The sequence below is a fragment of the Accipiter gentilis genome, chromosome 6 (assembly GCF_929443795.1).
Source record: "Accipiter gentilis chromosome 6, bAccGen1.1, whole genome shotgun sequence".
NCBI lineage: Eukaryota > Metazoa > Chordata > Aves > Accipitriformes > Accipitridae > Astur > Astur gentilis.
The window spans coordinates 34,431,659-34,454,656 of record NC_064885.1 but is presented as its reverse complement, the minus strand read 5'-3'; the positions used below and the strand labels follow the sequence as shown (position 1 = coordinate 34,454,656).

The following is a 22,998-nucleotide window of genomic DNA, read 5'->3' as shown; positions in this document are numbered from 1 at the left end:
GGCGAGAAGAGAGCGGCAACCGCCCGGCACCCCGCCGGGGCCGCCCTGAGGCAGAAGGGCGGCCATAGCGCCCTGAGGTAACGCCACCGCCCAGGACCTCCCGCTCCCCGCCCTGCGCGCGCGCACCTCCACCGCTACTCCCCCCTTCCCGCTCCAGAAACCGGAGCGTGCGCAGAGCTGCCGGCGGGCGCCGCGCGGTCCTTGAGCTCCTAGGCGTTACGTCAGCGCCCGTCTCCACGGCGGGGCCGAGCTCTGTGGTTGGCTCTCGGCAGGCGGAAGCGGCCACGCCCCCGGCCGGAGGCGGGTTGGCGGGAAGGGCCTGTGGGGCGGTGGGCTCGCTCGCTCGCTCGTTTGCTTGCTGCGGGCTGTGTGTGGGCCGTGCTCGGTCTAACGGCTGGGCTGAGGGGCGTGAGGCTGTGAGGTGAAGGCGGCGGCCGGGCCGAGTCCGGCCCGGCCCATCCCAGCCCATCCCAGTCCAGTCTAGTCGGAACCATGCAGGCCTTCCTCAAAGGCCCGTCTTCCATCAGCACCAAGCCCCCTGCTGCCAAGGAGAAGGGCGCAGCCGGCGCAGCGGGGAGCAGCGGGGAGGGCAAGAAGCTCAAACCCATCCCCTGGGTGGAGAAATAGTAAGGGCTTTTCTGGGGCAGTGGGGTCGCAGGCAGGGGTGGCAGTGGCTGGTCGGGTGGGGGGGGGGGGTTGGATCTGGAGGGGGTGTGTGGAAGAGGGGGTGGGTCCATAGCAAAGGGGGTTGCAGCTGTAGGTGTCTCCCACCTGGGAGAACAGCTTTAACTTTTTCTGTTAGGGGGGAAAACCAGCACTGTGAACTCCTGTAAGAGCCCTTTGTTGGTGTTAACTGAGCAGAAAATGCTTGCATCGCTCATGTCAAGTGGTGCCGTTTCATCGCTGTGGCTTGGTGCAGAAGTGCATTAAATGCTTCGGTTTTGAGAAGCTTTTATCAGCTCAAAAATTGGTAAAATATTGCAGTCTGCAATATAGTTCTGCTTCTAAAGACAGCTCAGGCAGATGTTTACAATAGAAATAGACAAACAGCTTCCTGAGAAATTAGATCACTTCAATAATACAGACCAGAGGCATTAGACAGGTTTCCCATTACGATTTTGACCTCAACTACAAAACTTGCTGTAATTCTTCAGTACCTGATGTGATCAGAAAGGGAAATGATTTTTTTTCCCCTCAATTTCAAGCTTCTTCTGAAACTGTGTTAGTTCATAAATTGCATTTAATGTCTTTTCATTTAGTCGCCCCAAAAATGTGGATGAAGTTGCCTTCCAGGATGAAGTTGTTGCTGTGCTGAAAAAGTCCTTGGAAGGTGCTGATGTGAGTGTAATGATAATATCTACCCAATCAGTATGTTTAGGCAGAAACTTTAGCCAGTGGTAACAAAAACTTTTCTTTTCTAACTCAGCAGTGATAATTTTTACAGTGGTACTTTACTAACAAGCTAAGTGGCTTCCTCATAGTATGTTGTGATATATGTGAAATTTGTGATGTTTCCAGCCCTCTGGACATTGTAAAATTGTCAGCTCTGTATTACAGTTTGGAATTTTTCCAGAAAAGCTCAGTTGGTAAACTTCTTGTTAATAGTTTCAAATACGGAAAGGCTTTTATTGTCTCTGCACTACTATTCAGCTAGTACTTTTGACATTTGTGTTTAAGAGGAGAGGGGAGATCTTTCTTTCATAGAAAAGTCTGGATTGCCAGTCTATCCTAAACAGTTCTAGTGATCTATTAGTGCTTCTGTGAAACTGCTAAATGTTAAAACAAATATACTGTTTGCTAATGAGGGAAGTTTAAGTTGCAAGTGCCAGGTCTACTACTTAGATAGTGATCCCCCAATTTTTTGCATTAAAGTTTTGAGGTAAGTCTCTTTTGGCTTTAAAAAGCTAAGTATGACAATTGCACTAACGTCACTCCTGTGTTGGCATCTGTGACTTAAGAATATAAAGAGGGTGAGCAGAGCATTTTTAGTTGCTTTTGTTTACACTTGCGTGTGCTTTTGGATAAAAATTTAGTAAATATATTCAGTATGAATGATGGTTATTTCCTCCAAAGCAGATGATGGGGAGGTGGAGGGACTGAAGGGAGAAATAAAGTAGGTAGCCAAGAAATGGCTGTGCTTTTTTTGCAAATCTGGTCAATTCCTTCCTTTGTACATGCTGAGACTTTTTGCTCCACTTTTCCACCTAGAAGGGTCATTCTTGTGCTCCAAAAGCTGTTTCTGTTTTCGTGGACTGCTAATGCCAGTTGAAGTGGTTGGTAAGGATGTTCTGAAAATGACATTTGTGTTACGGCTCTCTGCTCACCAAGAGCTAAAACAAACAATTTGGACCTTCCAGAGTGTTATGCAAGAAGCCTTTCACTTGTAGTGTGCTCTTTATGCGCAATATGCACAGGTCGTCTTTGGGATCTGAAAATTTTATCTTAAGACAATTTGCTCTGCGGTTCTGGTTTTGACTAATATGAGCCCATTTCTATCTGAAAATATTCGTTTAATTAGAACTTGCAAAAGCAGAAGTACCTTATGTGTTTTAGTGTAGGGAGCCAAAATGAAGCTGGTATGACAGAACTGGGAAAGACTGGTATAATTTCTTTCTTTAGTTCATGTCTCCAGATTCAATTTACTCTGAGAATGCTGTTGTAATGTGACCTTGTCATTAAATGTTGTACCCATAGAAATCTGGGTTTCAACAGCAATGCTGCTATATTATAGTATTTGTACAGTTGAGGTAATTAGTCAGGAACTATTAATATCTAAGGAGAAATGAGGTGCTGCCACCTATTCTGTTTGGTCATATCAGTCGTGTAACTTTGCTTAGGTGATGGGTTGTGAAGTTCTATTTTGAGCAACAGCTATTTAAAACCTTACAGCTTCTGGATCAGCAATGTTTCTCAGGTTATGAGCCTAGTACACTTGTGTTGACTTTTTGCCTTCTGAGTTGAAAAGGCAAATTATAACTTCTTCTTATGGTTGCAGGCTTTGCATTTTGCTATAGCTACCCAAACTCAGCAAGGCATTTGAGAACAAAATCACGCACGTACTTTAAAATATTTGACGCTTTTAAAATTTGGACATTTTTGTTAATTCTTGAATGGGCTTATTGTGTCAAAAGGGCAAAAGTGTAATTTAAACTCTGAGGTGACTGGTACTTATTTCAGAAGTTCTTACTGAATTTGGAGATCTAGTGAGATCAAAGAAACAGCTGTGACAACACTGTAGGTTTGTGTAATGTGCTTTATTTAAACCTTAGTGTTGAAAATGGAGAGCCAGTCCTTTGTTGATTGGCCTGTATTTGTGGGCCTTGTTTTGGGAGCTGCTAAATGGAGCAGGACTTTTAAGTCCCTGATATATCTTCATCTGTAATAGCAAGCATCTGTCTTGTTATAAACTGGGGAGTCCAGAGTCCAAGTGGTTTTGAACTGGAGGGGTTTATTTCTGTCTGCCAGGACTTCATTTGTTGTTGCTTTTTGCAAAGAAACTGACAAGTGTCATAGTATTCTTTCATTTTCGTTTACTTGGTGATATCCTAATGACTGAAAAGGGAGTTAGGTGTAGGATTATCATTGCAATTTACATCTTCACTTGTACTGAAACTTCTAGAAAAGGAGTTGGGGTTTGCACTATATGCGGTAACTTTCCCATAAGCAGGGTGATGCCTGCAGGTATCCTGCTTACCCCTGGCAAGCATGGAAAAATGGATAACCAGATCAGGTTGCAGTCTGTTTAAAAATACTGCCACAGTTACATAAAGGACTAGGCTGTCCTTGCTGAAAAGTAGTGTAAATACTGGTTATAACTTCAGGGAGAAACAAGCAGAAAGGAGGCTGAAACAGAAACAGTAGTAAAGTATGGGTTTAATGGAATTAGGAAACAGAGTCTTATTAAAACTTTTTACCTGCTAATGCTTGTTTTGAGAACTAATAGAGTGTGAATTAGCACAGAGGCACGAAATTATAAATCTCCACAAAAATGTCTACCCTTGCAGGGTGCTAACCTAACACAGGTTTTGATGAATTTTCAGCTGTCATTCAGTAAACACTTCCTCTCCCTGGAGCTTTCCTAAAAAATATAGGGGGATAATGATGTTGTGGTAGCTAATTAAACTTGAAAAAACATTTGTTAGTACTGGATGCTGTTTACTTTTTAGTAACTAGGGAAATAAGCAGCAAATGATTGGCAGAAAGAGCAGGCAAAACTTGAAATGGATTTATTTACTATAAATTGATTAAAGATCGAAATTCTTCGCTCTGTACTTTTACAGTACGTACACAGTTGAATCGGTTCTCTGTGTCTTATCTTAGTTGTTAAAATGGGATGCTTGTTACCAAACTGCTCTGTGTCTATTTCATTTTCTGATTATGGATTGTGTACTCCTGCATTTTTCTCTGCTTTTGGATGTCTTTGGTTTTGCTGTTCCCATTCTGTCTGCATTGCCTGCTATGTTCAGCATAAAATTCTCTAATCTAATTTTAGTTGACTCTTTTTAAAACCAGAACATTTATTAAGGGCTGGAAATCAAGTCAGACTGAGAGGTTTGTCTTTTTGCTATTGATAGGAAGGGACTCTTGGAGTCTTGTTCTGAGAATGTAGAACTGGAACATCCCCTGCTGTCAAAAGCAGCAGTTTTAAAGTGCAACCTGATAATTCGTAAGAGAGATTACTTGAAATAGTAGTATAGAAAGCTATCATTCCTATGCTAATTAGAAAGCTTGATTTCAGCCAAAATTTAGCATGGCTAGCTTACGGAAATTTGGTTTATGCCAACTTTGTTCTGTGTCCCTGCATTGCTCTGATAGGGACATCAGTCATATTCCCTCTCAGCTTTGTTTTGCTGAGCTAACTAAATCAAACCCTTTCAAATGAAAGTGAGTTCTCATAAGATAGGATCTTCACTCGTTTAATCACCTTTCCCAGTTTGGATTCATCATCCTTGACTAAGGGTGACCTGAACTGTGTGTAGCTTTCCAGAGGAAGTCTTATTAGCCCCCGTTAGCATTAATTTTTCATCTGTATTGGAAGTGCACATTCTAGGGCCACAGTGTTACACAGGCTTACACTGTTCCTCTGACTGACAGACAGAACAGTCAGCTTTTATTTTATTCCAGCTGATGAATTCCAGATGTCTAGCAGATATTTAATTATATTCTCAAATTGTGAGATTTTATGCTTTGTGCTGTTAAATGTCATCCTATAATTATTACTGCAGTCTTTGCTGTGCTGCTTTGATCTTCCTGTGTCAGCATATTTCTTTAATGCATTCCTATTTTTCATGCTGAGATTATTAATTAAATTATTTGAAGGAGCAGTTAACCTATTCTCTTTAAGAAATTCCACTGGTCTCTTCCTTTGAAAAATCCTTGGATGTATGTAGAAATTCGCCAGCGCTATGCCTTCCAGTCGGTTGTTGCAAGCATCTCTGTGATTAGTGTTAGGTTATGCCTGCATTGCACTCACTGCAGTATAGTGCAGGCATTCACAAGCTACCTTACTGCAGTGGAGTTAATGGCAGCACAGAATTCACAGCATAGCTTGAAAAGGCAGTCTGGGGAGCTGAGAAAGTAAAGGATAGTTAACCTGTGACAGATTTTTGTCACAGCTCACTGCTAGTATTATCCAGACTATTTGAAGGGCATCCTTGGATACATTTGCATGTCACTGCAGTCATAACAGTAAGTCCTATAAGCTTTAGTGATCTCAGACGTGACCTGGAGGGAATATATCAAAATAAGATATAAATTGAAGTATCAATTTTGATAGACCATGTGATGCTACCACCAAATAACAGCTTGTTCATGCAGTGTTATAAACAGCAACTGTTTGTCCTCCCTTTAGAGCACTATGTGCAATGACCTAGAAGTGAAAGACTTGGTATTATTTACCAGGAGGAGTAGATAGTTTCTGTTCTATTAGGTGCTCAGATTTTCAGTAGGTTTTCTTGTTTGTGGTTTGTTTTGTTTATTTGCTTTTCTTAAAAAAGGTGCCTTGCTGTTTCAGCTTCCCAATCTGTTGTTCTATGGCCCACCTGGAACTGGAAAGACTTCCACTATTCTGGCAGCTGCTAGAGAACTCTATGGGTAAGCTGGAATCAAGTTGCTTTGGTGTAATCAACGATCATATGTCTTCTAATCATGTGATGGAGTGCCTTTTGTCATTGCCTGTTCTGATGTAGCTTCTAGGTCTTTTTCAGGAATATCTTTACATTCTTATTTGGCAGTAACATGAGATTTCTTTCTTATTTGTCCTGTCACAAGTCATTGATTTCTGTTATCAATATAGACTTAATACACTTGAGACTAGCAGCCAGGTAACCCTATAGCAAAGAGTATGAAAAGAAATGGCTTACTGACCTTGGTAAAGGAATTTCAATTTTAATGGTATATTCAGTAAGTTATTAGCTACACACAGATCTCAAAGTACTTCCTAAAATATCTGAATTGTAATCTTTCCATTAAATATCTGAATTGTAATCTTTCCATTATGCACCATTGAATTGCGTCTGGAAGTAATATTGGGAGTTAGACTAAAATTCAGCCTGTGTACATTCATCAACTCACTTGTAACACTTGGGAGTTTTTGAGTTGTGAATTCAGTCACCCATGAACAAAAAATGGATGAGGAAGTGGTTTGATATTACGATCAAATCTAATGTTTACTTTAGTACCTCCCCCTGGCCTTGCATTGTCATCTTTAATTTTTGGCTCATGTTGTTTTTTGGAGAGAATCACTTCTAGTTTAATAGTAGGAAGACAACTCCACATTGTGTGTCCATTTGAATTCCCAGAACTTAAATCCACTGGTTGGTTTGTTTGTTTGTTTTTTTAATCAGAGGTGCTGCTGTATAGTACTGCTGCTAAATACTGTTTGTATTATACTTTCTAGGTATTTCTTTCTGGTAGTATTGCAATGGCAGAACACTGTCAGTGACTCTATCTGGGCATTTTACTGGTTCTTCCACATTGCTTACAGCATATAAGTAGAAAGGCATATAATATAGCGCTCTGAACTTATGAAGCCAACTTCCTACTTTTTTTTCCTGGATAACTGATGTAATTGTACACTTCATTTGTTTTTTTGGCAGTCTGGGAGGCAATTGTAAAAATAGCTAATGGAAATTCATACCTAACATTTAATGATCTCAACTGTCTTTTATGTTATTTAGTAATGCTGGCAAAGATAATACCTGCCATTCAAAAAGGCTAGAAGGGTTGTTGATATACTTTATAATGTTAGCTGCTAACTCTTGTAATGATACATGTTGTAATAAAAATTTTGCAGGCCTGAATTATTCCGGCAAAGAGTCCTTGAGTTAAATGCTTCTGACGAGCGTGGAATACAAGTGATTCGGGAAAAAGTGAAGGCTTTTGCTCAGCTAACTGCATCTGGAAGCCGTTCAGAGTAAGTGCTGGATACCCCTCTTGCTTAGGACAAAGAAGATGGTTGGTTTTGTTTAGGTTAACTTTATAACTCTAATACAAATGATGGATCAGCACTGCCCAGAAGTTTGCAACACACACGGTGCTTTGGCTAAGCTTTGACTTCATGTAATTTCATGTTGAGAGTTTGAATACCTGGGTGGAACTTTTACTAGTGCTGTTACAGAGAGGCAGACAGGGAAAACCACAAAAGACCAAGCGTTCTAGATGTGGTGATACATTGTTGCCTTTGCAAATGTTGTCTGACTACCATAGGAAAGCTTCTTCGGGTAAATTGTGCTGGAAGTTACTTGTCTAGTACTTCTAATCTGCAGCATCTCATACAAGATGGGTGCTAGTTTATAAGATGCTAACAAGACTCTGGTGTTAGGTGGTGAGAAGCCCTGTGCAGGTGAAGCTGTATATGTGGAAAAAACAGATTGTGGAAATAGCAGGAAGAAACTGCATGCCAGGTCTATCTGGCAAGAAATGGTCTTGTGGTCTTGTGTACTGAAATTAGTCTGTTGCAGTGTTCTTTGAAGTTCAGGGAATCAGGTAGCCTGTGAAAAGAAGAGCTGCATTAGTTGTTCAAAGAAGAAACTTAAAGCAAGAGCACGTATTTTAGATTACTTTTGCAGTATTCAAGTGCCGGTCTTTCTGCAGGAACCCAGTTATCCCCTCCCTTTATTACAAATATTAGTCCTTTATCTAAAAATAATAAAAAAAATTGGACCTCTGAATATGTTCTATTTATCAGGTATAAATACTTAAGTAAAATAAAACTTGCTATTTGCAGTGGGTTTTTTTGTTTTGTTTTGTTTTGTTTTTTTTTTTTACTTTGTCTATACATTGCATGTCTCCTGGTTAACAGATTTCTTGTCTTTCAGTGGTAAAGTTTGTCCTCCTTTTAAAATTGTAATCCTGGATGAAGCAGACTCAATGACTTCAGCAGCCCAGGCAGCCTTAAGACGCACAATGGAAAAAGAATCTAAAACAACACGTTTCTGCCTTATTTGTAACTACATCAGCAGGTATGTGTCAAGTTTGTTGCTTATTTGGACTTGTTGCCCCTCCTGTACTCTAGTCTTTTTTGGTGTCCATCCCCCCTGCCCCTGCACCTAGGGGTTGATACCTAGTTTTCATCGTTTTCAGTGAATAGAGATCTAGCTATGTGAATACAAGACTGAAGACAATGTTTAGGTTTCAACTAATTTTTTTACAGTGTTTCAGTTTTACAGTTATGTTGCCCTTTTCTGCCTTGATAGCTTTATCTGTATGAACTTCACCCATGCATTCATTTACCAAACACTTACCTTCCTTTCTTTCAGAATAATTGAACCTTTAACATCTCGATGCTCCAAATTCCGCTTCAAGCCTTTGTCAGACAAAATCCAACAGCAGAGGCTATTGGACGTTTCTGAGAAGGAACATGTGAAAATCAGCAGTGAGGTAACTTCATGGTTGCCATGTAACTTTATTCCTTAATCCAGTGCATAACTGCATTGCAGTGAAAGGGGCTAAGTCAAGATACTTTTCCAGACTGCTCAATTTTATTAAATACAATATAAAAACTCATTTAGGTATTATCTTCCTTCCATAGATGGGATGAATTTTAAGAGTCTTCCTAAAACCAGGGAAATGTCCACTAGGGAAAACTGAAGCAAAACTATAGGGCTTTTTGTTCTGTGCTGAGTATACTTGCGTTAAACCATGCTTCATTCCAAAATTGCCAGCACACGTTTATATTACTGAGCGGTTGCTTTGTACCTTATGCATTGTGCCTGTCTGTGATAATCCGCTTTAGGCACTACTTGATGTTTTAAAATCAATGTGCTGAGAAAGTGTACTGGATTTTAATTAACAGTGAACATATAACTTGGCATTTTCTGACATCATCTTTCAGGCAGTATCGTACCTTGTTAAAGTGTCAGAAGGGGACTTAAGAAAAGCAATTACTTTTCTTCAAAGTGCCACTCGCCTAATGGGTGGGAAAGAGATCACAGAGAAGATAGTCACTGAAATTGCTGGGGTAAGCTATGCTTTAGAGTTTCTTCTGTAATTAGTCTGAAAAGCATTTTTGTAGTAAGTCTACTTGCTATCTGTATCTACCTTTGCTCTAACTTTGATTAAAAAAATTGTTTTATACCTATTAGTATTGCAGTATGGTACCAATACACTGTCCACCAGAATTTTAAAGACTGCCTGATTCTGTACAATTACTACATAGCAAGTTTCTATCAACTTATTCTGTAAGTCAAGGAAAACTGTAAAATAGTCTTATAATTCAAATTTAAGTTGAAATATTCTGCCCACGAATGCAAAATATATTGCCTGTTGTGGGAGAGTAGACTAGAACATCTTTTTGGTGCTTTTATATATGTGTGTGTACATAAGTATAGATTGTTGCAATATATGGTTTGGAAACACCACAGGGGAATGACTTCCAGTAGCAGCTCATTTTCAACATAACATTCACAGTGACAGTGTCTCTTCAAGGATCTGTGTAGATTTTATTTTTTAACAAAATAGCAGTGATTTCTTCTAGAATGACATAGGTAATACTGACAAGGACAGGAGAAACCTGAGAGGAAATGCATTTAATAAAACTTGTGTGAAGGTGTTCCTATAGCAGCAAAATACTTACCCCCTAAACAAAGAAATGTGAGATTAGGAGTTGACGAGCTGAAAATTAAATGGGCTTTAATGATGGACACACTTCCCTTGAAGGTACTACTACCGTAGCTATTTGTAAGGGTTGTGAGGTTTTATGGAACCAGAGGCAATTGCTGCTGTGCATGTTTTACAGAATAGTTTTAAACAATTTTTTCAGTGAACTGATTGTTCAGTTTTGTGTATCTAGTTGTAGAAAAGGGCTGGATTTCACTTAACGGTATCTGTAAATCTCAATTTCTAAGAAACCTGACAGACGTTGACTGTAATGATAGGAAAGAGAAGCATGAAATTCCATTACTGAATAATGCTGTTTAAACCAAAGGAACCCAACTCTACGTCTTCATAAAGACTTCAAGTTCTTGGTTGTACATAACTTTTGTGACCCTGGAGTGACCTTAGTACAAAAGATTAATAAAGAAGCTTTGAAACCGAACTGTCCAGGCCCTCAACTGACAGGAGTGAGTAGAGGGGAGAACACAGGCAGTGCTTTTCTGCTCAGAGCTAAATAATCGCATGTCAACTTTTTTTCTTCTGATGTATTGTCTGATCTTTTTGCATTGCACTTTTTTTGTGTGTCCCTGGTGCATCACTGGAGAGAAAACTGATTTGCTGTTTTGCTTAGGTGTCGAATGGTACAGAAAGCATTGGCTGATCTAATTGTTGAAGTAGGTCCTCCACTTAGTGTCCTGAATAAATGATTGTGTGTTGGATTTATGAAGGTGACTTTGACAATTCACTATCGTTATATAGTTTTTTATTTTAGTATCACCAATATAGGACAAATATTACAGCCTTGCTCTCACTCTTAAAATGTAGCTAGTGTGTCTTACATACTGGCTTGAAAGTGGTTGGGTGTGTAGAGGAATGAAATACTAAAATGGCTTCCTTCATAAGCAGTTTGTATCTGTTACCATAAGCATCAACTTAAAATTGAAGTTTACAAAGTTAAAGTTAAGAAATGTAACTTCTTTTTACAGGTCATCCCTAAAGAAACAACTGATGAACTGCTCTCTGTCTGCCAGAGTGGTTCATTTGAGAAACTGGAAACACTGGCAAAGGTAGAGTCCTCTTAGTGGTCTAGCCTGGATATTTTTCTAGGTCACTGCCCTGTGAATCCTTTGTTGCTGGGCTGCAGCTGAAGAACATTTGGCCTCAGGTCAGTTAGGATGCACGTTTCAGAACGCGTGTCTTCTACCAGTTGGTACTCTGATCTTTCCTTGCTGAGGAAGAGCTGTCAAAGCTGCAAATAAGATTTGCAACCACTGTGAGTCTGGCTTTCTCCTGAGTTAAACTGCTGACATGTGGAGCTGTTAGGCTGAATTAGGCAGAGTAGGAATTTCTAGCAAGACACTTGGCTCAGGCCTTTAGGACTGTGTCTTCAGTGGACTGGACTAGTCTCTGGACTAGTCACTTTCTTCATTACACGGAAGCTGTGTTAGATCAGAAGTACCTGAATAAAGCTGTAGTAAGTCTTCAGTTTTAAAGTATTTCATGTAAATCTTGCAGTAATCTACTGATTGTCTTACAAACTGCAGTGACTTAAAATAGATCTTGCCGGAGAAGGCACAAGCTACTGGTATAGAAGTGGATTTATTTTCTTTGATACAGAAAAGGTTCTTACTCTCTTGAAGAATGGGGAATTCCTAATCTCATGAGTTTAAAGGAGGCTCAGATGGTCTTGAACTGGATTTCGAATCAAGGAGTTGTCCTTGACAGAGGGGAGGATGCCATAGTACCGTTCTCCCTTCTGGTGAAATGTTCCATACCTGTATGAAAAAAGCCAGTATTGGTCAGCCTCCTGCTTTTTACTTGGCTGAGCCTCGCTGGATAGTTTGGGCAGGACCTCTGGGTTTGAGTCTGGATTTATTCTCCTGTAACCTCGCAGCAGATCTTAGAATTGTTATGCCAGGATTTGTGAGGATGCCACTATCTTACACTTTCACGTTTACTTACTGTGATGTCTGAAAATATGTTGCTCATAAGAGGTGATCTTCTAAATCCTTAGAGCTCGTATAGTCTTTCTTCAAACCATGATCTAATCTAATGTAGTAGTTTGGAACTGTTCTCCAGTTTCTAGAGTCAGCATTTCATGGTGGGGTTTTGTTTCAAATACTAGTGCTCAATATGCAGTTGACACAATTGAAATGCATACTTCTGTAAAGTACGGGTGTATATTTTGCTGTACAGAAAAATAAGGTTGCACCAACTCATTTTTCATAAATTTCTCCCTGCCTAAATGTCTTCATGGACTACTATTCTTAATATTTACTGGTTTTGTAACTGGGCATTACTGATTTAAAAAAAAAAAAAAAAAGCAAGCTATCTTTAGTTGCCATGGCTTATATTTTACTAAAAAAGTTTTGGCCTTACAGATCTCTCTATGCCTAAGGCTAGCAACTACCAGATGAAAAAAATAAATCAAAGTAGGTGGCACTTTAAAATGTGAAGGCTGTGAAACTGCCACATGATGCTGTGGATGCTAAGCTTTCCTAATTTTAGAATACAATTGGACAGGTTCAGTGGAGGTTGTTAAATGCTTAGAGCTCACAAAATCCCCCGAGGTGTAAATTGTCAGAAGCTGGAATATTTGGGCAAAGTAATTGCTATATGCCTGCCGTGCTCTTGCAGTCTTTCCTAGGTGCTCACTTCAGATCCCTGTCAGGTAGGATGCTTTACTGTATACAGACTACTGACTTGTCCTATAAAATTTAAAAGTTCCATAATAAATTTCAGTACAGTCTTTCAGCTTGGACAGAATTTTTCAGATTGGTTTTCCAGTTTGTGGTGTTTCTGCTGCTAAATCATTTCCATTTTCCTCTTTCCCGGACACAGAATCTCATTAATGAAGGGTATGCTGTTGCTCAGCTTGTAAACCAGCTGCATGATACTGTTGTTGAGAGTGAAGATTACAGTGACAAGCAGAAATCTGTCATTGTTGAGAAACTTGCGGTAAGTCTGTAGCTTGAGTTAAAAAAAAAAATTCATCATCTCTACCGATTAATTTTTGTTTACGCACTGTCTCTCCCAAGAAGTATACATAATGATTTTTATTTTTAGTTCTGAGTGTTTCTTGGTAGAACCTAAATTTTTGTCCTGAGAAATTTCATGAGAAAGACTTGAAATATAGTTAAGTGAATTATTAGGCATATTATATTGTTCTAATGGGACTCGAGATGTTTGTGGTTTGGGTTTTTTTGTTTTTTTATTATTTAATAAGACAAGATTAAGTCAGCACCTAAAAAAACCCTAGGAGGTGCAAAATGTAAGTTTTTGTTCTGGTGTGTAAAATACACCTTTCCAAAAACAGAGTTAACGAACTTGCTAAACTTTGACCAGGAAGACAAGACAGCTGTGATGGAGGTTTTGCTAAATTTACTGAAGAAAGGCAGATAGATAGTGTTGATGACCTGCAGAGTGATGCTCCCAGCAGTTAGTTGCAGAGCAAATGGTGCATCCCTTCCTGTATGTAAACTGTCACGCCTTGGCCTCCTCAAGAAGATGGAGGCCATTCTTCCTGGTTTGGTATGATGGGTATGTGATGTGTGACTGCTGGAGAAGTCGTTGCTATTAAGTAAACAGTTGGCGAACTTCATCTTGGCGTTCACCATTGTAACTTAAGAGACAGCTGCCTTCAGCGCCACCATTTTAAGAGAATTTTACCTTCTCTCTTCTTCTCTTTGCAGGAAGTAGACAAATGCTTGGCAGATGGTGCTGATGAATACTTGCAGCTGATGAGTCTCTGTGGCCTCGTGATGCAGCAGCTCACACAGAACACATAACAGCTCCACTGGCAGTGGCTGGCAGCAGAGTAGAGCAGCTTTTTGGTTTATGGGTGGCCGAGGTTCTGAGAGCCAGAGACCTCTGTATTTTTGTACTGATTTTTGCAATAAAAGGACTGCTTAGCAGTTGGAAAAGCTCATGCTGGAATATTTGATTATTTTTTTTACACTAGGTTAAAGAGATCTCTAGCTGCTGAGGGGCCAGTAATGCTCCTGCTTTGGGGTTCTTTGTTGTAGGCTTACATACAGAAAGGTAAATGCATCAAAAATGAGCATGTACTTAGTCAGCAGCAGCTGAAGGCAGAGAAAGGGCAAGTGGTTCCTTCCAGCCCACGTTGCTCTGTTTTCAAAGTGTTGACTTAGCAAAATGATCACATCTTTACTGAACATAAGGCTTCAGGCTAACTCAGCTCCTGAGGGACCATGTCCCATGCCACCTCCATCTTGTATCAGACCCTTTCAGTATTAAATGCTGCAAAAAAAATCACTACTACATGTATTTAAACACCCTTATTTCACCCAAGCTACACTAAGTAAGAAAAAAACGAAGGGAAGGGCATCTGATGTTCTGAATAAGGTGCTTAGATTTTCCCCATTTTCCACTCTTGCTCACAAACACAGTTTTTAAAGCTGTTAGCTGTATAAAGAAGTTTTGTAGGGCAGCCAAGCATCTTTGGGGTAGTCTTGGACACCTGGGTCTGGTCCTTTCATAGATGGTACTTTGAACAGCTGTTGGATTCTGCTTACTTTAACCTTCCATTTCCTGTACTGCCCCACCCTCCTGAATGCAGTAAAAAAAAAAAGCTGCCTTGGGCTGGTAGTAAGCATGAACAATGCAGGCAGGGGGGCTTCTTAATCAAGTCAGTACTGATTATTAAGCAGCCATTTTCTACTCTGATGAAAGGGTAGTTCAAGTGTTATGGACACATGTCCATCACCCATGAGCTGTGCCACACAGGGACAGCCTCTGGCACTTCAAGCTCACCCTTTACTACTCCAAAACCAGCCCCTGCACCTTCTGACAAAGCTGAGAACCAGCTGAAGCCATGAACTGATCAAGCCCAGGAGCTCTGGCTACTGAGCATAAACACACCCACTGAGGGAACCCTTGCAGCAGCTGACACCTTCACCCTCCCCTAGAAGCAGGACCCCCCTCCAACCAAGAAGCAACTATTTACAATTTAAGTGAATATAGAAGTATTTTATTGAACATTCAAACTTCATTAAGACATGTGCAATATGGCAAATTTTACTGGGTTTAACCCTAACTAAGACAATAGTATGATTGCTTGCTTGCTGGGGCTTAGCAACAGGGTCCAGATCACACTTACCACTAATTAAATACTTTATTGAATAAATACATATGAAACAAAAATGCATTTTAATGCTCTTATAAAAGTTTAGAGATTTTGAAAGGCCTTTCCAATTCAATCTGAAGTGTAAGTACATACAATAAAGGAAGGTAGGCTAGTTTAACATAATTGGCTGACTTTATACAGCACTTATATCTTTTAGTCCATAAGTAAATTATTAAATGATAAAGAACATCTAATACAACCACTTCTATGGAACTAGGAAATAAATTTCTAATAAAGAAAAAATTTACAGACCCCATGACTTTCCACCCAACCCCAACAGTCTAACCCTAAAGTGGATAAAGCCAATGGCTTTCCCCACAAGAGCTCACGACAAAAAGTCGCTTCGCTTATCAAAAATCTGTATTTCTGATCCGTTATGAGCATTGAGACAAGATTCAATATATCCCCAAAGAAAGAAGCACAATGCACGTTGTGAATCGCCTATTCAGCAACAGCGAGCACTGCATTCAAACCACCTCATCCCAGGGATTAAATGAGATCAGCCACATTCATCGGCATCTCCTCCACTGTAGTATTGTAGAAAGTCTCAATGTCTCGCAGGATCCTCTTGTCCTCTTCAGTGACAAAATTTATAGCCACACCTTTTCTGCCAAAACGACCACCCCGGCCAATTCTGCACAAAAAGAAAACACATTTACACACAAGTTAACTAATCCACTTTAAATGTTTGCAAGATCCAGTCATTAACTGCTGCTCTTTTATCTGCCACTGGCCAGGCTAGGCTGTATTAACAGGACTAGCCGCTACCAAAGTCACATCTGGTCAGGAAAAACTAGCAGTTAGTGCAAAGAGTACAGAAGCGTCCATCCTATGGAGAGTAGCAGAACAGAAAAGGTTACTCTTTTGGCTGCAAAGTAAGATCTTTATTTAATGGCCGAGTACTGTGGTATGTATGGAGTCCCAGCTCAGTCTCCCTCCCCACCATTCAACTAACACACCCATACCACATGCATCCAATCCCAAGCACATGGCATCCAAAAGATAAGCTATTGTTCAAAATTCAGACTGTTCCCAAGTTAATCCAATTACATCCACTAACATGGAACAGCACACTCGAGAATTTTAATTCAACATAACTGTTTCCAGTGGGAAAACTTAGGGTTTGGGTTTTTTTAAACAGAAAAATCCAAGCTCAACATTTTTGTGTAAGCCTAAATCAGCCACTAACACATCACAGAACAGTTCTGTTACACCCACCAGTTCTACCTTCCTGCAGACTGCACAATAAAGCACCTAGTCAGCAAGAGCTACATACACAAAAATGGCTCACAACTTAGTGAATAATCATGACAAAAGAAATATATAAATACCGACTCGCTCTTTACGCAAACTGTGCCGCTTACGAATCCACGTCCTAAATTACGTCAACGCCGTTTCTGAGCACCATCTTGTGTCATCAACTGCTGCTATCGACTCCTGTATTTTTTTACACCAAGTAACAAAGCACGGTTTACTTAATTTAGGGACAGTCACTAGAAGCAGTTAACTATACCTAGGGAAACAAAACTCAAATTGCTACCAGAAGACACATACCACAGACAACAGAATCCCACCATAAGATGAGCCACCAAGAGCAAACAAGGCACACAAAACCACAGGTGGGCCTCCAGAAGTGAAGGCAGTCCTATACAACTAGTTTGCCAAGACTGTTAAGGTCTAGTCACTGAGCAGCAGCAGCAACTGATGATTAGCTAGGACCTACAGATCAAGCCAACATTGCTGTCAAGATGCTATGCCACTAATGGCTTTTGTAATCACACTCCACAAACTACATGACAAAAAAGGTAGTTCAGTAGATGGCAATTTCCCCAGACCTCAGCAAAGAATGATCAGCCATCACTGAACTCACCACACATCTAAGTTTTCCCACTGCTTTGTTTTATTGTCCAAAAGCTCTGCTCCTCCCTTGTTTCAGAACCATAGCTATGCAAGTCAGGGGGTTTTTTTAAAAGCAAAAAACACAACTAGTTTTATTTCCTGCTAGTTTTTTAGCAGTTACTACTGTATGAATGGATGCATAACACCTCCTGTTACTGGCAAGGACTAAAGGGAAAAACAGGTGAGGACCTGTGCTGATTTCTGTAGAGGACACAACATTCAGTGTAGCACACCAACTGAAGTTGAGAGACAACTAACCTGTGAATGTAGTTTTCACGATTGGTCGGCAGGTCATAATTTATAACCAATGACACTTGCTGCACATCAATGCCACGAGCCTGAAAGGCAATAGAGTCTTTAATGCAAGTCACATGCTTCAGGTTACATTATTTATCCTGTGCTTTTGTTGACCACATGGTTAGTGATGAACTACAACTGTGTAGTCCATAGTGGAGCGTAGTCTTTACTCTTCCAAGAAGCTCCAAATAGTTCAGGCTACAAGAACCTTCACTGAATTATGAAGCTTTTGGCAGCAGATTTGAATAGAAAGGTGTTCAGTGTTAAGATCATACTCACCAGCAAGTCAGTGGTGATCAGGACACGGCTTGATCCTGATCTGAACTCTCTCATGATAACATCCCTTTCCTTCTGGTCCATGTCACCATGCTGTGGAGTTAAAAAAATTGTAATTGCTACAGTTCCAGACTGGAATATCATTTAAAAAATAGAAGTGATGTTTGAAGCCCAGCGTCCCTACCTGCCATGGAACAAAGCAGGTACGGATAGAAGGAACATTTTTCTTTAAGCAGGGGGAACGATAATACAGCACCACACAGCTATATTATAACTTTCCTGCTTTTCACTCAAATATAGCTCATTATTTGTTTTTCAGTGTGTACATGGCATTTCAGAAGTTATGTGGAAGCATGAGTTCTTACCAGAGCTGAGACTGTGAAGTCCCTGGCATGCATCTTCTCTGTAAGCCAGTCTACTTTTCTCCTTGTATTCAGGAAAATAACAGCCTGTGTAATGGTCAGTGTCTCATACAAATCACAAAGAGTATCCAGCTTCCACTCCTGAACAGAACAAAAGATCAGGAAATGCATCATGCCACTGACAGTTCAATACATAACACAAATCTCAAAAAAGGAGTAACACTTGAAAGCAACAACCAATTAAGCATGCTCTAGTGTGCAGTTATATTATATTCAGTATGACCCAAGAAGAGGGAACAAGACACTAAGCAAAGTTTCTGCATCAACTGTTGCACCAAATCTTAAGACACAGGACACTGGACATTAAGAAAGAGGTCCACCCTAGTCATTTTTGATCCAGTGCATAGTTTTTCTTCTTCTTGCGTGTACTCTACTAGCATTACTACAGAAACCAAAGCTCAACCTTGGTTTCTGTAATTTTAGCACAGTGCTTTAACAAGAAGGTAAGAGAACTTTAGCTTAACTCTTCCAGCCAGAGCAAGTACAACTGACACCAACCTCTCTTTCAACATTAATGTAGAATTGCTTGATACCCTCCAGAGTCAGTTCTTCCTTCTTCACCAAAATACGTATGGGATCTCTCATGAACTTTTTGGTCACTTCCAACACATCCATCGGCATCGTAGCTGACAGCAACACAACCTAGAACGTATTACTGGGTGTTAGCATGCACCCACACCACCAGTTCTCAGCTACACAGTAACCAAATCTACATCCAATTTAACTATGTGAAAGGTTTTTTTTTACCTGGATGTTTGTGCTTAATTTTTGAAAGATCTCATAAATTTGATCCTTAAATCCACGGCTCAACATTTCATCAGCTTCATCCAGAACAAACATTTTGATCCATTTAGGTGCTATTGAAAAAAAAAAAAGGAGTATGCCATCAAGTTTCAGAAACACACCAAATACTTTTATTAATGTCACTCTCCTTTAGGACTAAGCTTTGCAGTACAAGTCTCTACACTGACAGCAAATGCATTACTTAAGCTCTTCCTGCATGTGAAATTCGTATTGGAAAATTATCAAGAGCAAAATTAAGTCATACTTACAAAGGTAGCGTCTGTTTAACATATCAAACACACGCCCCGGAGTTCCAACCACAATGTGCGGAGCCTCAGCCTGAAGTTTTTGCATTTCATTGCGAACATTTGTACCACCAATACAAGCATGGCATGTTGCTCCCATGTAGTCTCCAAGGGCCAGAATTACCTTCTGAATCTAAAATAAAACCCTTCCATTAGTAGTAGTTCCTGGTACACTAAAGATTAAGCCCTGTTATCATTGGTGCTTATGGACTTTGGAAGCTAAGAGAGCAAACTAGGTCTATGCAGCTCTTATGGTTAGAATTGACAGTCGCCAATGATTTTGCCCAACTGCTTGTTATTCAAGTTGTTCACTAGAAAGCTCAAGTCAGAGGGGCACTTAGTTAAAAATTTTTGTCATTACTAGTTGTACTAGCTAAATAAGTGACTACCATGCACCTGCTATTATTAAGTTAAAAGCAGGGCCTCCAGAAGTGAACAAGTTTTCAACTGCTAAGGCCTGCATGTTAAGCACTTGCAGAAAGTTCGTGAAAGAGCATGCAAGTACACTGCTATGCCAGGCTTCAAAACAAGCCTCACTTCGCTAGTGTCTTCAGAGTAGAAGAAAGGCTAAACATTCTGATCAGAGGTCCTTGTTCCACTGATCTGTTTGGGTTAGTTTTTCTTTTTAGATTTCTTCCCTGTCTGATTTACTATGTTTAGCTTTACCTTCAAGAACATCTCCACTATAGCACTGGCATCTCAGTATATTCTAGTTGAAAAAGACAGGAAGTTGTATATAATAGTTTTTAGTCTATTTTGAGTTCTGTTCAATATTTCATCTTAAGGCCCCACATTATTGATATACATTCATCCTAAAAATTAAATCTTGTAAGTTTTGTTAAGCACTCCCACTCTTAAAACAGAATACCAAGCCTTGAAGGTGAAGTACACATGCATTAACAATCAAGAAAACATCACAAAAATACAAAAACAACGAAGTGACCACATGCGCACTGCAGTTTTCATGTTGCACAACTGCACGCAAGTTCAAATAGCTTCCAAAAAGTATGTTTTGTTTCCACTCAGAACGCTGTGCTTTAATAATATATCTTGTATTTTTTTTCTGCTGAAGATGCTCCCTCAGAACTATACACAGCATAGCAGCTGGCTCCTGCATCCCTGCCCCAGCATACCCTCCACGTGCATCAACTCAACTTTTCAAGCAAGCAGAGAACTTGTGGGACAGAAGCCAGTTTATATCCCCCATTACTCAACACAAAAAGGGTTCTGAATGGATTAGTTACAGCCCCTTAAGTAGTCTGTTTATTGTCTCACAGTTGTGAAACCTGAAACCTATGCAACACACAAGCAGCTTTTTTTTTTTTTTAACTACACTATCAATACCTGTTGAGCCAGTTCTCTGGTAGGGGCCAATACTAGTGCTTGGGTCTCCTTGAGATCAATCTCCAACTGCTGCAGGATGGAAATAGCAAATGTGGCTGTCTTGCCAGTACCTGACTGAGCTTGAGCAATCACATCATACCCTAAAAAAAGTAGGATACACATTTACTGCTCCCACACAGGTCATTCATGTTTTTAGTTTTATTTTATTCCCTTTGAAATAAGTGATCAGCATTAAGAGTTCTCTCCATTTCAGGTCAGTCCCGAAAGATGGTGTACCATCATATCACTTGTTCAGTAATTACTAAAAATAGGTATCATCGCACACTAATAAAACAGCAAATGCATTTTGCAACACTTCCTTAATTATCCGATGTTGGTATCAACAAATGAATCACCTGCATACCTTTGATGCATGGAATAATAGCTCTCTGCTGAATAGCTGAAGGCTTCTCAAAACCATACGCATAAATGCCCCTTAGAAGGGATTCTTTTAAATTCATATCATCAAAGTTGTCAACAATCTCATTCCAATTGCTCTGTAATGAAGAAGACAAATAAAAAAATATTAAATCCAACACCCATCTCCATCAGTGATTAAATTCTCAAAAGTCAGTTCACATGTGCTCACCTCAATGACACCATCGGGGTCCATTCCCTCTGGGCCGCCATGGTCTCTGTCACCAAACAGAACAAGCTGTTAACACCGTAGCAACTAACATGCAGAAGCGAGTTGACACCTTGGCTGCCAAAAGCCGTATCTGGAACCCGTGACAGGTCATTCTAGCAGGTGCGTTGATGTTTTGGCAACAGAGGGACCCCTAACCTCTCCCCACCGGCTTGGGCGCCACTAACCCAAGTCCCTCAGCTCTCAATGTGACAAAACATCATCCAAGCCTTAGAGCCACAGCGAGGCTTCACGGGGACCTTCAGACTGTAGAAAAACCCACCAGAAAACAAAAAAAAAACCAAACATGGCTCAATCCCCGATAAAAAAACCTTACCTATTTCAAAACCCAAAAACCTAGCCGGCAAGACAAGGACGTGCCGTCCCAGCCTACAGCGCCCCCCTCACGGAAGGCAGCCGTTGAAGGCGGGGCTCCGCACCCCGAGCCCCGCAGTTGTGGGGAGGGAGCGGGGCAATGGCCGCCGCTGCGCACTCTAAGCTGGCTCAGCTGCAGCGCCTGGCGTGGAGCGGGGGGGGGGGGGGGCGGGGGGGGAGGCGGACTCCCGGCTCCGCTGCGGTTCTCTCCCCCCCCCCCCCCCCCCGCTCGCCACCCCGCCCCGCCTCAGCGCCGGGCAACTCTCGCGAGAGCTCCACCCCTGGGATTGCGCAAATCGGACACTGCGCGCAGGCGGAGGAAGGCGCCGGGCGATCGCCCAGGGGGGCCGCGCCCCTCCCCCCCTCCCCGAAAAAAAATAATGGTCTCGCCCTTACAGCCGGGCCCGCAAACCCGGGGCGAACCAACGGCAGAAAGCGGCGGCTGCGGGGGGGGGGGGGGGGGGGGGGGGGGGGGGGGAAGGCAATGAGAATTGTAAGGAAAAAAATAATCCTGAGCGTAAGGAAAAAAATAATCCTGAGCAAGGCACTCAATACATTTTAATTACAATTTAGCTCAGTGGGTGCGATTATATTAAAAATGGCCCTTTTTCAGGGGTGGGGGATGCTAATTAAATCAACAACGAAAAGCGAACCCCGAGGAATGGAACTAAATCCCCGCTAAACCGCGACTAAGGGGCGAGACGGGACCGAAACGTCTAGAACCGGGAGGGGCCGGGGCACCAAGCACTGTCTAACCGCAGCGCCGAGCCGCCCTCAGAGAGCTGCCTCGAGCGCGCAGGCACCTCCTCCGCCCCCACAATCTCGCTTCTTTCCCTCTCCCTGGCCGCCTCCGCCCAGCCCATCGAGCCCCCTTACAAGGAAGGGGCCCGAGGCCTCCCCATGCCGCGCCATACCTGCTATAATCCGCGGAGCCGCCTGACATGTTCCGAACACCAGCTCTGTCCTCAACTGAAAAGGCAAGCCCTCCGCGGCGCCCCCTTTATATATCCGCCCCGCTGCCGGACTCGTTTCGCTCTGCTCTGCGCATGGATATACGCCTCACGCCACAGAGAAAAAGGCACTAATCCCCCCGGATTGAGCCCTCTTCCCAAGGGATTCCCCTCACTCCACTCCTTGAGGTACTCTGGGAGGGGGTGCCTGAGCCACTCGGGGCCACGAGGTGAGGGGAACGTGGAACTACTTTTTTCTCTCAGAGCGCGGAAGGATATTGCACCATTGACGGCGTGACAGTGCCTCGCTCCTTCCTCCCGCTCTCCTCCCCCCCCCCCCCCCCCGCCTCGTTCCTGCGCACGGGGTTTCCCGCTCCGGCCCCTGCTGCAGCGCGGGGGAGGGGGAGCGTGGCGGGGGCGGCGGGGGTAGCGAAGGAGGGGG

At 41.7% G+C, this 22,998-nt stretch overlaps 2 protein-coding genes and 3 non-coding genes across 5 annotated transcripts; 1 reads left to right on the top strand and 4 right to left on the bottom strand.

Moving 5' to 3' along the window:
* Positions 1–271: 271 nt before the first annotated feature.
* On the top strand, positions 272–14,013 carry RFC4 (replication factor C subunit 4). Its single transcript, XM_049801700.1, has 10 exons — positions 272–626; positions 1,260–1,338; positions 6,014–6,093; positions 7,295–7,414; positions 8,319–8,462; positions 8,760–8,880; positions 9,335–9,460; positions 11,082–11,162; positions 12,937–13,053; positions 13,788–14,013. Exons 1-10 carry the CDS (start codon positions 493–495, stop codon positions 13,881–13,883), a joined length of 1,098 nt encoding a protein of 365 aa, XP_049657657.1. The 5' UTR covers positions 272–492; the 3' UTR covers positions 13,884–14,013.
* Positions 14,014–15,063: 1,050 nt separating this feature from the next.
* EIF4A2 (eukaryotic translation initiation factor 4A2) lies at positions 15,064–22,830 on the bottom strand. The gene is made up of 11 exons (XM_049801698.1): positions 22,521–22,830; positions 21,196–21,241; positions 20,971–21,103; positions 20,568–20,707; positions 19,188–19,356; positions 18,883–18,992; positions 18,634–18,777; positions 18,079–18,216; positions 17,717–17,806; positions 17,399–17,478; positions 15,064–15,875 (listed from the first exon to the last, which is right to left on the bottom strand). The coding sequence occupies exons 1-11, from the start codon at positions 22,547–22,549 to the stop codon at positions 15,731–15,733; spliced, it is 1,224 nt and encodes a 407-aa protein (XP_049657655.1). The 5' UTR covers positions 22,550–22,830; the 3' UTR covers positions 15,064–15,730.
* Positions 17,874–17,998, bottom strand: LOC126040114 (small nucleolar RNA SNORA63). The gene has a single exon (XR_007506534.1). It is a non-coding gene; the product is annotated as a small nucleolar RNA SNORA63 (small nucleolar RNA).
* Positions 18,400–18,580, bottom strand: LOC126040132 (small nucleolar RNA SNORA81). Its single transcript, XR_007506551.1, has one exon. It is a non-coding gene; the product is annotated as a small nucleolar RNA SNORA81 (small nucleolar RNA).
* On the bottom strand, positions 20,787–20,856 carry LOC126040135 (small nucleolar RNA SNORD2). The gene has a single exon (XR_007506554.1). It is a non-coding gene; the product is annotated as a small nucleolar RNA SNORD2 (small nucleolar RNA).
* Positions 22,831–22,998: the final 168 nt, after the last annotated feature.